The 14,455-nt window shown below is 38.0% G+C and overlaps 1 protein-coding gene across 1 annotated transcript in view; it reads right to left on the bottom strand.

Moving 5' to 3' along the window:
- The window catches only part of LOC149303118 (voltage-gated delayed rectifier potassium channel KCNH1-like), a 144,869-nt gene that overhangs the window by 118,924 nt on the left and 11,490 nt on the right, over positions 1–14,455 (bottom strand). The window contains exons 2-4 of the mRNA XM_089481488.1: positions 7,991–8,114; positions 7,003–7,109; positions 4,816–4,944 (exon numbers count right to left, since the gene is read on the bottom strand). Coding sequence (XP_089337614.1) covers positions 4,816–4,944; positions 7,003–7,109; positions 7,991–8,114 — 360 coding nt within the window. The remainder of the gene's footprint in view (positions 1–4,815; positions 4,945–7,002; positions 7,110–7,990; positions 8,115–14,455) is intronic.

Genomic DNA, 14,455 nt, shown 5'->3' with positions numbered 1-14,455 from the left:
TAATAAAATATGCATTACAGGCCTTGAAGTATATTGACCCTGTAAAGCCAAATGTCTTGGTACTAGGTTCCTTGAGATAATTGCCAATGATGGTATTATTCAAGGATTACCGACATCTATTTTTTCTTTAAAGATCAAATCACCTATATAACAAGTATATAGAGAACAAGATTCAATTCCTATGCACTTGTCTGCTAACGACAACAACGTCATTTTTCCTTTTTCAAAGTACAGATATTTTAACTTATTTCTGGATGATTCACATAACCTCTTATGCTTCAGCTGTAGTTCCTTGGTTATAAAGTTCTATTCACTGTTTCAACATATGAAGCATGCAGCTTCTCTCTAACTTACCATGAGGTTAGAATTTAAGGTGTTTAAAGGACGAAATACAAATAAATAGAACAATTTGCCTTTTCATAGTAGAAAATTAGTTAAATTATGTAATTTAATTACATTTTTATGGGTAATTTTAAGTAATTTCCTCAGGTGAAAGAGCAGTTAATGGAACACCACCATGTTGATTTATCTTCCATGAATTATAGCATTTCTGTGAAGAATGCTAACTAAACCTTGGTTTGCCCCATTAGTAATATCATCATGAAAATCAGTCTGCGTATTCTGTAGGATGCCGCAGGATTTAGAGCTGGATGAGCTATGGTTGGAATACATGTTTCTACACGTGCTTTAAACCGGCTCTGAATTCTTAGGCTTAGTCTTTGATCCAGTGACGTTAGGAGGATACAAATATAAAAAAAAAAGCCGAGAAATCTGTAATATCTGAAACTTTAAAAACATGCCCAATAATGAGTCTACATTAGCTCAATTGTACCATTGCAAAGGAAACATCTCCATCCCACCACAAGGGCTGTCTATAACCAAAACACAAGGCAAATGTTCTTTGCTTGAGGCAACCTACAATCCTAGATGAACATTTTGGCTTCCAAATGATGGATATCGTCAGTGGGGTACAGGTGGTGTCCCTCTAGGCATTGTGAGCCAGGTGGTTCATTTCTGCTGGACTCCCCTTTTATGAGGGACTAGCTCAGCTGAGAACATCATGCAGTTCCTTACATTTTAGACATTAGGTGGCATTAGGTCAATGAACCAGAAAAAGTGATAGGTTTTGAAGCATCCTTTAGTATAAAGAATATTTGGGACCAGGGTTCAGTTGCCCTCGGATCTGATTTCAGTATTCTCATTGTTTTCCTCTACATGGTATTTACAGACCAGGCCTGGACTGGCCATCTAGCACACCGGCAAAAGCATGGTGGGCTGCTGGCCGACAAAGCCACGTACTTCTACGATTTTCCCCTCCAGAGGATGATCGGATGGTCCAGCTAGAAGCCAGAGATGAATATGCTTGAATGTTAGCTTAAAAACGTAGTGTTGTCCATATCCAGACGCCGGCCACACGTCTTAATATGAATATGTTTGTTTTATTATAATTTCATCCATTTTAATGTCTTGGTTTTAACTGTAAGTTTCCTACAAAATATCTACAGTATATTTATATAAAATGTAGGTGTTCTTTGGCTATTATATACCTTTGACTCCTACTGATGAAAGAACATTGATATTAGCTATCGGAAGGCAGAGCTTAACCTTCTGGAAACAACAGCAAAACCTGCATCCCCTGCTCAAAAAAATGTGAAGGGAGGTTTGATTTAACAAAGCTCACAAGATGTCATCAGGATGCAAATGTCTCTTTTTATTTAAATAATGAATGAAGTAAATAATACAGTGCATGATCGAAATAAACATGCTTTGTGGTTCTAAATTGAGACATAAAAATAACAGAGAGAGAAAGCATTAAAGGATGCAAAGAGTACCTGCTTCAATTTTCTCTTTCCCAAAATAAATCACAGTATAGGAACCTTTTATAGAATTCCAGGAGGCCAAGAAGGTCTTCATAGCATGCATATCCCTACTGTGTCTACAAGTGGTAACTTGAAACATCTGAGGGTATCGTTGTGTTTTACAGCCATAAATGTTGAAACAATGTGTAGAGAAACATCAGGAAATGCTATTCTTCTTTTCAGTTCATAAAGTAAAAAAAAAAGTCATGGCTATCTACTCCTCCAGCCATCAATAAATCGAGTGTCCATCTTTGGCCTTTTAAAATGTTGAGAGGTGGCCATGGCCGGATTGAAGATTAAAATGAACCTCTGCACTTCAAGGTTGATGATGATGTCACTGGATACATGTAACCACAAGCTAGGCCCCGTGCCCGGACTGGCCATCTGGCACACCAGTGGGCCAACAAAGCCATGCACCCAGCGGAAGATTGAGTGCTCAGATGCATGCCACAAGAGCATAAAAACAGGGCCGTCCTGTCATCTCCAGTCTGGTCCTGGTACGTTCCTACACCCTTGCAGTGTTACATATACATAATTACATAGTTCATAAGGTTGAAAAAAGACCTAAGTCCATAAAGTTCAACCCTTGTACCTAACCTTCCTATTCTGGATCCAAAAGAAGGCAAGATCAACCCCTAATTAAGCTACTTCGAATTCTGCCATCAGGGGAAAAAAATTCCTTCTTGACTCCAAGAGGCAATCGGATTTCTCCTTGTATTCAACTGGTGGTTACAGGCGGAGGTACCAGATCTACTGTCTGGCCCGGTCCACTGACATTTGCCTGATCTGCTAGCTGGCTAGTTCAGGACTGGACTATATCCTAAGTGATGACCATGTCTTTTTAAGAGATTTCCTTAATGCAGTTTACATCGTGTGCCGTAAATTATTCAATTTCTTCAGCAGCAGGGATATTGCCGATGCAAATATTTGTCTGTTTCATTTTTTTATAACAAAGAAATATTTCCTGAATTATAAATTTTCTTTAGAAATCCTGAAATCAGAGTAAAGCAGAAATGATCCAGTTTAATTCATCAAATGCATATTCATTAAGTCGTCATGCTTTGCGAAGAGGGGATATGGTTATCTGCTTACAGATGCCAGAACGATGATTTATGTTTAAATATTGAGATGAAATCCTGCCGTGTTTTATATTGGCTAACTGATACGATCGTCTTTGTTAGCAAACAAGCGTTTGATTAACTTCATTAAAAATTGCATGATTTTTTTTCTTCTCGTGCGGATAATAAGAATCGTCGGCTACGCACAAAACAAAAACAAAATTATCATCCAAATCCTTTTCTAAATGTACCAGCCACTTTAGGAATCTCATTAGCACAAGAGATAAAAGACGCAAGCGCTTTTATAAATACAATGGAGGCCGCGGCTTGGCAGCTCACTGAAATAGAATTATTTTTTGGAAACCTGATACAGTCGTGTGCCACATTTAAAATGGACAGAATACGTCCCTCTGTGTCTCCCCTGTGTTTTAAATAATTTAATTTGATCTGGAAAATCACATTGAAGTCAAACTATACCATTTTGGTGTTTCTGGTTCTAGTGTTACTCTTTATCTTGTAAATCAGAGGACAGAAGAAGAGAATCATTAGGGGATAATATTAATTGGATTTATTTCAACTCTTTTTTTGATGATACCTGGATAATAGACAATTGCGTGGATCCTCGCTGGCAGCAGATCGGTCCTTCCTATAGGAAATCGGACCTTGTCGATGGTTGGCCGTGGCAAAAGCATTAACCCCACGATGATGGTTTGTGGGAGATGTGGAGGGACTAAATCAGAGGGGCGTTGGGAACATTTGGCCGGGGGGGCAAGAAGATCCGAGAGGCCAAAGAAGCCGAAAACACAACTGGCAACACAGTTGACAAGCGATATCCCTCCCTGTCCAAAGGACATTTACAGAATGCATCGAAAACCAATGAAGGCATTGAAAGGGTCCTGTATGGATGTACATTTCTACCCAAAACCCCTGTTAGTGTGGGTGCCCTGCTGGCTGTATGGACTTGTATACCTTTTTTAGTATACCTGCCAAAGGACCTTTTTTTTTGGTGGACAGTCCCAATTTTGTCCAATCATAAGCCACCAGCTGCCAGAAAGTAATCCTCAACAGCATGTAATTTAGTGGACTTTAGTAATGACAAATAATAATAATAATAATGTCATGATAATAGTAACAATTAAATTTAAAAAAGGTGTATTTTATTGATAATATATCCATTTAATGCTGTTTTCTCAAACAATTTGGAGAACCCAACATTTCCCCTATTACTTCTGTTTTGTTTGGTCAACCGAAGTTCATTGAGAAAGCAAAAAAAGAGATGTCTGACGTGTATAGAAGTATGACCTTTTTGGGCAAATCCTGAAAAATACGTTGGCAGATAAGTTTTCACCAGTCCCAAGCATAACTTTGATGAAATAACGTCAAGCTAAGTGTCCCTGAACGGCACTTAGGAAATGTGGTCACCTTAGTTGGGGGATCTACACGACACAGCTGTCCCTGACAATGCTTTTCCTTGTTTTGTATCAAACTCATATCTTGTCTTATTTTCTAGGCTATTTAATACATTAATCTACCATTGAGCAGTTTTGGGGAAAACTGCAGGCATTGATCCTAGTTTGTACTTAGCTAAGGATGAGGGGAATGGCAGTCCTGAAATACCTTTCAAACACATTTATATTATGTCTGGAGCAGCAATTAATTCTAAGAAGTGCTAGGCTGCAGAATCATTAAAAAATTGAAAGGAAAGAGGAAACATTTGCATAAATTGACTATCTTCGAGAAATGCCGTGGCAAGAACAAGCTGGACTTAAAGGGAGTGTTGAAAGGGTAAATTAGGGCAATGTTTGCAATTTGGGAATTATTCGTAATAATAAAGTTACGGTGAGTCATGTACTTTCATCTGATCTAAACACTCGAGAGAAGAGACGTTGTGCACATACCCTTTGTTGCATCATCCTCGATCGGTTGTTTGAAAGCAGTGATGTCACTGAAAGTGCAAAGAAATAATACCACTTTGTCCTGTTCGTTTCGAATCGGAGCAATTTTGACAAAGAACCACACCGGCGTCCCTAGGAATTAGAAAACAAAGAGTAGCAGTTCCAAGAATTCTTTTTTTTTTAATAAATTATACGAGCTATGGTATAATTTCATGTCTTTTGATGATGTTGAGAACATTAAAGCTGGTGATACATGAAGGGTTTTGTCTGCTCGCTATATAAAGAGTTATTCTACGGCAAAGTTTGAAAAGCGGTTTTATCACTGCCAATACAATGATGAAATCAGCAGAAACCAGGCCCAGACATGACTCCTGGGCCAGTGCCCAATAACCCCTTCAGCCCATCGCCAATACGTTGGAAGCCACAAAGGCAGGCGATACAGTTCTACAGCTTAAAGCCACCTGTATATCCAGTACAGGCAGCTGTAACATTGTAGCAGCTAGCCAAACGTATGCAGCATGTGGCTCCATGCCTGTCATTTCTTGGTCACTGGAATTAAAGTGGCTACCGCGGTAAGAAGAAACTGACTCTGAGACCAAGGGAAACTAGGCTTCATCTGGAAAGTTCACATAGCGTTTTAAAAATATTTATGAACGACCAGCAACTTTCTGGACATGAGCTGCATAGGATGCTTCTCATCATATCTTGTTTGGAAAAGTTAATGTGAACTTTTGCACCCGTAATGCTCAGTCATTGGCCATTGTTGAGTGTCATGGGAGACGTACTACACGGTAAACGGACTGCTGGGAATGTCTTATCTTTGCACTAAAACAAATAGAAATCTTAACATAAATATATGGAACACTGTTACTTAAATGATAGATTGTGAACCAACGCTAGTCCTAAGGGCTATAAACTGTGATTAGGTCTATGCCTTTTATTTTTGATAGCTTCAGATGGCATGGAATAGGATGCTGGCTTCTGGTCCCTTCTAAAAGTGTTTTCCCCAAAATAGATGGTTAACAACCACTGGTCTAGACTGCCTTTCAAAGTAAATCTCTAATACAATGGACCCGCATTTGGCAGGCAAGCAGAAACTTCCATCTTTGTATCTAATTGCAGATAAAATAAACATCGGCGCTTCTTTAAGTAAATCCCAGCCATGCTTCATAAATAATTCATTTAATGCTGTAAGTGATATAGCGCCCTTGCCCCAACAATGTGAATACTCTTTAAACCGGAACGATTCCTATATATAGACATTTCAACAATCTTACATAATAATAATCCTACATGACATGATGTAGCCGTTCACATAAAGATTTTAATATACGTAGGTAGTCGGTAAAGTCCACAATGTGTAGTACAAAATTTTAGACCTCGGGGATATAGATGCTTTCGTATTCTTTAGTGTCTGCGTGTTTTTACCTATACATTGTGCAGCCATTATGCTAGTAAATGTATAGTTCATGTCTGTTTTATTTCTTATTTTTTTAACTGTTCTAGACATAATGCAAATGATGTTTTCTAAAGCGAGAAGCAAAATGTAAAAAAATATGACACCTTAACATACCAGGATATGGATATATAGCTCTGGATATACAGCGGAGGCTTCCAGGTAACAGCTGATTACGGTGCATAGAGGCAAACCTGTGGTCGGGGTCATGGTGTTATCTTCCACCCACTCCCTGCCCAGTTCTACCCACTCTCTGCCCAGTTCTACCTACTCCCTGCCCAGTTCCACCTACTCCCTGCCCGGTTCCACCCACTCCCTGCCCGGTTCCACCCACTCCCTGCCCAGTTCTACCCGCTCCCTGCCCAGTTCTACCTACTCCCTGCCCAGTTCCACCCACTGCCTGTCCAACTCCACCCACTCCCTGCCCAGTTCTACCTACTCCCTGCCCGGTTCCACCTACTCCCTGCCCGGTTCCACCCACTCCCTGCCCAGTTCTACCCGCTCCCTGCCCAGTTCTACCTACTCTCTGCCCAGTTCCACCCACTGCCTGTCCAACTCCACCCACTCCCTGCCCAGTTCTACCTACTCCCTGCCCGGTTCCACCCACTCCCTGCCCAGTTCTACCCCCTCCCTGCCCAGTTCTACCTACTCCCTGCCCAGTTCCACCCACTTCCCGTCCAGTTCCAGTCTCATAGCAAACTGAATTTAAGGTAAATTAATCCCAGAACACTTACTGTTTTTTTTGTACATTAGAATTTCAAAAGAATTCATTTCGTAGTTCTCAAACGTCTGCCGAACTTTGTCGATGGTGTCTTTGTCTGTCAGCTCCCCGTACATAAAGCTGGAAAAGACCAATACATGATATGGGTGCGCAGCTTTCTTCAAGATGAATAATATATACTTAAACCGGAACGCCCATCAAATATTTTTATCACAAGTATCAGAATTATTCGGAAGTTTCCTTTTTTATAACTCTTCCACTGCATGAAACTGCATTGTTCCTGATAGGTTAGTTAGCACAAGAGATCACCAAGAGATGACCAATCAGGACACCCGCTGTGTCACTCGCTCTCCGGGTTCCTACAGAGACCATCTACCATAGAAGAGTACCAGGGCACAGGTACCAGGGCCCGGAGGACCATCATACATATTTGGTGGCTGTGGGGGAGGGGCAGTGGCCGGGGAAGCCACCTCCCTGAAATATATACGTATATATAGGAAAGTTTGCAGGAAACATTATTCTAATGAGTATGCAATAAACACAAGTTTGTGTTTTGTGTTTTCTAGATAAGATTTATTATGGACTTAATATGTTTGTTAAAAAAATATATATAAATATTTTACACCTTACCTATTATCGTACAATTGTACAATCAAAACTGTGGCTGGTTGTTTGAATGTATAAAAAATAGTAAAAATATTGAAAACTATACTCAACTAATTTGTTTTTGGTGAAGGCTTATTTTACATGTTAACATAACGTTTATATTTAATCCCAGGAAATATACGCAGGTCTGCGCAATTATTATTTTTATGAATTACCAATTCTGGGTGTTTTTATCTTTACGGTAAATGTTACATTACACTTTTTTATATAGCGCCAGCACATTCTGTAGGGCTGGAATAATAAGTAAAAACATGTTTTCCATCACATGGACTCTTATAAGATGCTGCACACGCAGTGCATTAGTAATGAATGTGAAATTGTGAAATATTCATTACCTGCATGTGCTACTTTTTTGCATAACTTCTGCTCTGTGGTATCCAGAAAGCTTGCAGAACCCATCATTGCTGTAGACGATAGGCCAATCCACAATCTGGGCATTACCCAGGACAAAATTGGTATCTGTCACAAAGAAACAATACAAAACATAATTGAGTAATAGAAGCAATGTAAGTAATAATAAATCCCAATATCTTAATATGTTTGCAGAATAAATAAAAAAAATAATGAAAACAAAATCACTTGTTATGTTAGACGCATTAGACAGTTAAATGCATATTTAGCATGGCAAAACACAATAAAGGGGCGAAGAGTTAAATTAGAATCACTCAATGGAAACATTCTGTTGGTTGCCATGACAATAGCTATGCATTAACCCCTTAGCCCTATAAAAATTCTGAGTTGGTTGTAATTGTCCAGCCATTATATAGTTAGATGTATGTGTACACATCTACTGTATAACGCCAAGGAAAAACTATTTGGGTAAGATTGGCATGCGCTGTTATGTACGTTCAGAAATGTTTTTGGGGTTTTTTTACAATAAAAACTCTAATTTTTTTATCAAAATATTTTACTATGAACCTGTTTAAAAATCAGTTTTTCCGACCATGTTAAATCATGAAAATGCCATTTTATATGTATGTGCCCGAGTTATATGGAATGCTTTCGGAATCATGTGGAACACTTAAAACAAATCCTTCTTGGAAACTGATGTAGTTCTGGGCATTAAGTAACAAACGAATTGTTACAATGAAGTTCGCAAACTAGTACCCTGAACCTGACGGTTACCTTACTGTCCTATGTGTGATATCTGAAGAAGTGATATTAACTTTTGCTTGACTTCTATCTATTTAAATGAATGTTTCTGTTATATTTTGCCACATCCATAGCTCTTGGCAAATATAACTTATGAAAAAAATTTGAGTTCGAGGAACACTCGGGAGAATTTGCAGGAAAGTTGTGGTTCCAACTCCGTTGCATCACTATTGATTAGGAAGGGCAAGAAGGCCCTGTATAATGTGTAATTCAATGGGTGAGGAGACTCTCATTTAACTAACCATTATACAGGGCCAGCCAAGGTCTTCCTACAGCAGAAGCTCACTGTGGCAGAACCTTCATAATAGAAATGAACGGGGGAGGCTGAAACCCAACTCTCCTGCAAATGTTCCTAATGACGCTCTCTTGAAGAGTCCCAAATGATAATTTATTTTATTTTAGGAGTGGGACCCACATTTTTTCGCAAATATTGCAAAACAAAAAGAATTATCCGGCTACAATACTGATGAGGGAGTTTAGTTATCATCGGACACTAAAGTGACCACATTGTCCATTGTTTTAAAGGTACGCCTATACATTACACATGCTGCTACCCTGGAGTATGTGGGGTGTATAACTGAGTAACTGATTTGCCTTCTGTGAGTTTATACTCTCTGCATACTGTCCGCAAACATGTGACATTTAGAAGTGTCCTGGAAAAATGGGTGATGAGGTCACCATATAGGACAGAGGTATCATTACTGCTAATCCATAAAGCTATTACACGTCCGTACTTTACACATGGCTTGGTACTAAGCACTGCTTCGTTCTTCCATTTCTAAGACACCAGTAAGTTCATAAAACACTTAGGCGACTGCAATAAAACCAACATATATACTAATACAGACACATGAAAATGAAAGCATTTCACATTGAGTCTATTCAACAAAAATCTCCCCGGGGGCAAATCTACAAGGATAATATATAGCCAGCAATGTTGGATGTTTGTGTAGATTAAGCAATTACATCTAAATGTTTACAATTGACCTGTTATGGATATTTTGACCTAGTTGTTGATAAAATGGGCTTTAAGAACAGATGGCCCCCATTTTCAAAGATGTTGCCTGCGGGTTTAACCCTTTTAGGAACAGAGATTCCTGTGATGTATTATTAAATATTGTTAAATAATAGCAAAAAAGAATTTATACACCTGCTCAGACAACCAGCGTCATAAATGATTTAACTCTTTCAGGTTAAATTGCTAACTACTGATAGGGAGAAGTGTCGTTTTAGTAATTTAAATGTAATTATATTTCTTTCCAGTGAAATTACTTGTATACATGTTACTTGGCAGGTATTAGCTGATGTAATTGATGGGTGCTTATATGTGATACTACAATAGTAAACTAAGGATATATGTAAAAACATAGGCGGTTTTAGCACCCGGTTGATATATTATGTTAGATACTCATTGGTTTGCAGACATGTAACATGATTTTAGGTGACATGTATGGGTCACCTAACATACTCTATGTGTTACTTGATCCCAGGGACAGCCAGATATGTTTAAATGTGTTACAATAAACCCACATACTGGCTTCAATGGGAATTTCCGCTACCTGTATTTGAGGAGAACATAGCAGCTGCCGCTTCGAACATCTAGAATGACAGCTGAGAAGTGACTGGAAACGCAACGAGCTCCCTTTGTCTCTTTCGAGAGATAAGTATTGGGAAGCTTCTGGATTACGGGGAGAGACAGGTGCATCCAGCGAGACACGCAAGCACGTATGCAGATGTGCGCATAAGAAAGAGACAGCTTAAAGCATTGAATACAAGAACTTCACATTAAAAGAGGATTACGCCGTCATCGCCACTCTACTTTGTGCTGTCATTAAAAAGTGTTGGGTTTAAAAAAAAAATCCATTCTTTTGGCACAACAAACCCCCGTTTTGTTTATTAACATATATGCCATATGTTAAGACGATGTACAAAACATATTCTTTTTTTTTTTTTTTAAACTCCCCTTTCTGATGTTTCGGAGTTCTTGTTGAATAGACTCAACCTATTGATTATAATAGGGGACACAGGGTGGGTTTGGGTAGAACATAGATAAGGTCATTTTACTCAATGCAGACTTTACACATAGTATTAGTTCTATGCCAACGTGTGTTATTTTACAAGTATTCATGTATATCACAATATACACACAGATGCACTTAAAGAAGCAGCATAATCTTTAACAGTATGAGTGCTGAGGGGTACGCAGCCCATCCGATGCTGCACCCGCAATGGTAATCATATTAAACAAGGTTTTTATTACATGAAAACCCGATGTGAAGTCTATTTTAATCTCTTCTTTTATGTATATGCACGTTTTTGTAAATTAACATAAATTGGTACAGAACAGCTAGGGATGGAATCAAGGGGATGGCTTTACGGATACATTGTAACTGCTAAGCACCATTTCTGTACCTGTCTGTTTATGGGATAATGTCCAAACTGAAAATCAAACAGAAAATATATTAATGCACATAACATTATGAAAAGTCACAGTAAATTGTCATTGACCCTCTACCATGTAAACGTAGACGCGCTTTTTGGGAATCCCGCAACATTTGTCATTTTGCATTTGGATAAATTCACATTAAATGAGATGAAGAATTTTTTCTAATGAAATTTGTATTTTGTAACGTGATACGAAGGACCCACAATAAATGCATGCGTTATATGTGTTCAGAATCTGGAATTGTGTTATCAACGTCATTTGTAAAGTAATTTAGGAGTGAACGAGTTACAATAAATTGAAAGATATACTAAATTAGCAAAACCAGGCTTTAATGGCTGTAGTTAGGCCTACAACGTCTTCTTGTAACTCCACATATTTTATTGTATTACCTCATAATTGTAATAGAGCCAACCACAACAGCACATTCATTTTAAGGGGAACTACCACCATTTTTTTGTTAGTATCCAAAAAAAATATGTTTTGTTTTCTTTTAAAGCTGCTCTAGTTTTTGTATAATATAATGTTTTCAGACAGCTAGATATTGCTTGTGAGTGTTCTAGTTCTCATAGCCTAACTCACCAAACCTTAACCCCCTTCTCTTAATGCCTTGTTGTAAAAAAAGAATGACTCACTATTAATTACCCCGCCGGACACTGACTAATGGAAGTTTATGGAGGAATGGACTTCATTAGCATTGCCATAAAGAATCAGCACAGTGTGGTGTTTGGGCCATGAAAGTCATTCAAATCTCACATGACTGACAACAATGGCGGCCTCCAGGTGTGCAGATTAAGAAAGTATATTTGGACAAAATAAATTACTGTATCTAACATTGTATTGTTTGCTCAAGAAGAAAATGTATTTTTTCCATGAGACTTCCCATTTAAAGATCCAGTATCAGTAATTCAAATGGGATTATATGCAAGCCGAGCTGATGCTCCCACAGACTTGACAATTGACCTAGTCCTAAAATATAATTTTATCTGTGATCTATGACCCGTTTCAGGCAGCTGGAGTATCATATACATCTTAATGGGTTGATTTATAAAAAATAAATGTCTTTACATCTGTAGTAATGCAATGTTTTTTGTCGGCAGAATATATTATATTTTATTTCTTGTCCTCATCTTTGTACCTCTCTGTTATAAGTTGGTGTTTTGGTTTAAAGTGGGCTGCATTTAAACCATTGAGTGTAAAGGACTGATCACTGGACAGCAGACAACCAATCTCAATAACTGTATAGTATCACTAAACATATTTCCCTTTTATAAATTCTTTGTGTTTCTTGAGCTTTTGTAATAGAAGTGACATCAAAGGACAATTTTGACAGTATGCATAAGGTCTTTTGTGTAAAAAATAAGTAGTCTCTAATCCATAAGAATCGTTTAGAATCAATTTTCATAGTACTTTGCCTCTTTATCGTTACATAGACGATTGTTTATCTCTATGATTGTCCTATGGAAAATAAAAAGATATTTACATAACAAGCATAGGAAGTAGTATCCTTTATCTTTACTATATTTGCCCTCACCTCGAATTAAGGTGTCATCATAGAATAACAACTATGTTAAGTGAGTGTTTAATTCCTGTAGTAATAAGTCCTTTTGGAATTATATCATTATTTGCTGAGTTGAGTACTTTGCTCCAGCTGATCTATGTCGATTGTAGCTGGAAGAAGTAAAACGGACATTTCCTTATTACTTCTGGCTGTTGTCACATTGAATTGTAGCTCTCTATTCCAACTTGTAGTGCCAAATAATAACATTTATTGTTGATATAAAAAATAAAAAGTGATGCTTTTCTTCAAGTAAAATCAGTAAGAAGTGTTTCCTCCGACTCTCACACACTTGGACAATTGGAACATAAACAAGGGAGCCGGGGCATAACAATCATGGTCTCACCACCCTCAACTGCCCCTAAAAAAGCTGCTATCTCCGGAGAGTGTAGAGTGTAGAGTGCAAGCTGTCTGATCTAGCATTGCAGGAAGTGACATCATATCCATTACCTGCATGCTGCATCAGTCTGCACAGAGGAAGAGAGATACAGACAAGCTGTTTGTTAACAAAGATAGCTCAGGTAAGCTGAGGACAAAGACGACACAGACAAGCTGTTTGGGGGCTGAAATGGCACTGACAAACTGTTTGGTGGCAAAGCTGTCACTGTGGGACATGTTGCTTGGTAAAGTGGGGGGGGGTTTAGCACAGGGCCCTGTGGTTTCTAGTAATGCCCCTGCAACAAAGGGGTTGATCTGCATGGAAATTCCCAATATAACATGAATTTTTTGACTTGGAGGTCACTCCTGAATGTACAAAGTACTTCTGGAACAAAATCTTAGTATTTAGTCATTAGTTAAAATAGTATTAGCTGGTTGATAAGGAAATACATGGTCCAGTATATGTAGACTTCTGTTCTATGAAACCTATTTTTACATGAATGATGTGCCATTAAATAATGCTGAAATTGCATAAATAAATTAGAAGTAATGGTGCATTTGGCATAAGATTGATCGCAACTTAGTGTCATTGAAATTCACTCCTAAAAATAGCACATTATCCAATAAATCAAAATATGTCTTTAAAAACAAAGTCTAATTTTAATCAACTAAGTGGTTTCCATCTAACTACTCATTGAGTCAAAGTCTATAAAGCTAGATGTATGGCAAAAAAAAGATTTTCATTATTGGATCAAAATGATGCATCACAGTGAGACCTTGGGGTATAATACAATGTATAAAATTCAAACTGATACCAGTGAGTTAAAACAGTAAAGAAGCAGAACTAGAAAGAGTAATTAGTTATGTAGAGTTGGCATTATTAAAAAATAAATATATATGCAAAGAAGCAAAATCAATGATTAATAAATACTGGGGGATATGTTGTTTTAAGAGATAATAAATAATATTTTTTTGTAAAGAAGTTAGCATTGAGATGGTTGAGGTTGATACAGATAAGTCAGCCTCAGAATTCTTGATATTCTTCTGTAACAACTGGGTGTCATTAAGATTCCTCAGCGCGGAATCAAGGCAGGATGGACATAGAGACACAATGGACACCAGCATGAAGTTCATCACTTGGCAACCATTTATTCATTTTATCTGAGCCACCACATTTCATCAGTCCCTAGACCTTCGATGATTCACTCAATAAATACAGATTTTCTGCCCTAGCGGTAGGGAAGTCATACTTGCCAAGGGTCGGACGTG

Source organism: Sceloporus occidentalis, unplaced genomic scaffold (assembly GCF_023333645.1).
Source record: "Sceloporus occidentalis isolate IW3139 unplaced genomic scaffold, rSceOcc1.0.p SCAF_15, whole genome shotgun sequence".
Taxonomy (NCBI): domain Eukaryota; kingdom Metazoa; phylum Chordata; class Lepidosauria; order Squamata; family Phrynosomatidae; genus Sceloporus; species Sceloporus occidentalis.
The sequence above is the reverse complement of the archived record's forward strand: the minus strand, read 5'-3'. Positions and strand labels throughout refer to the sequence as shown.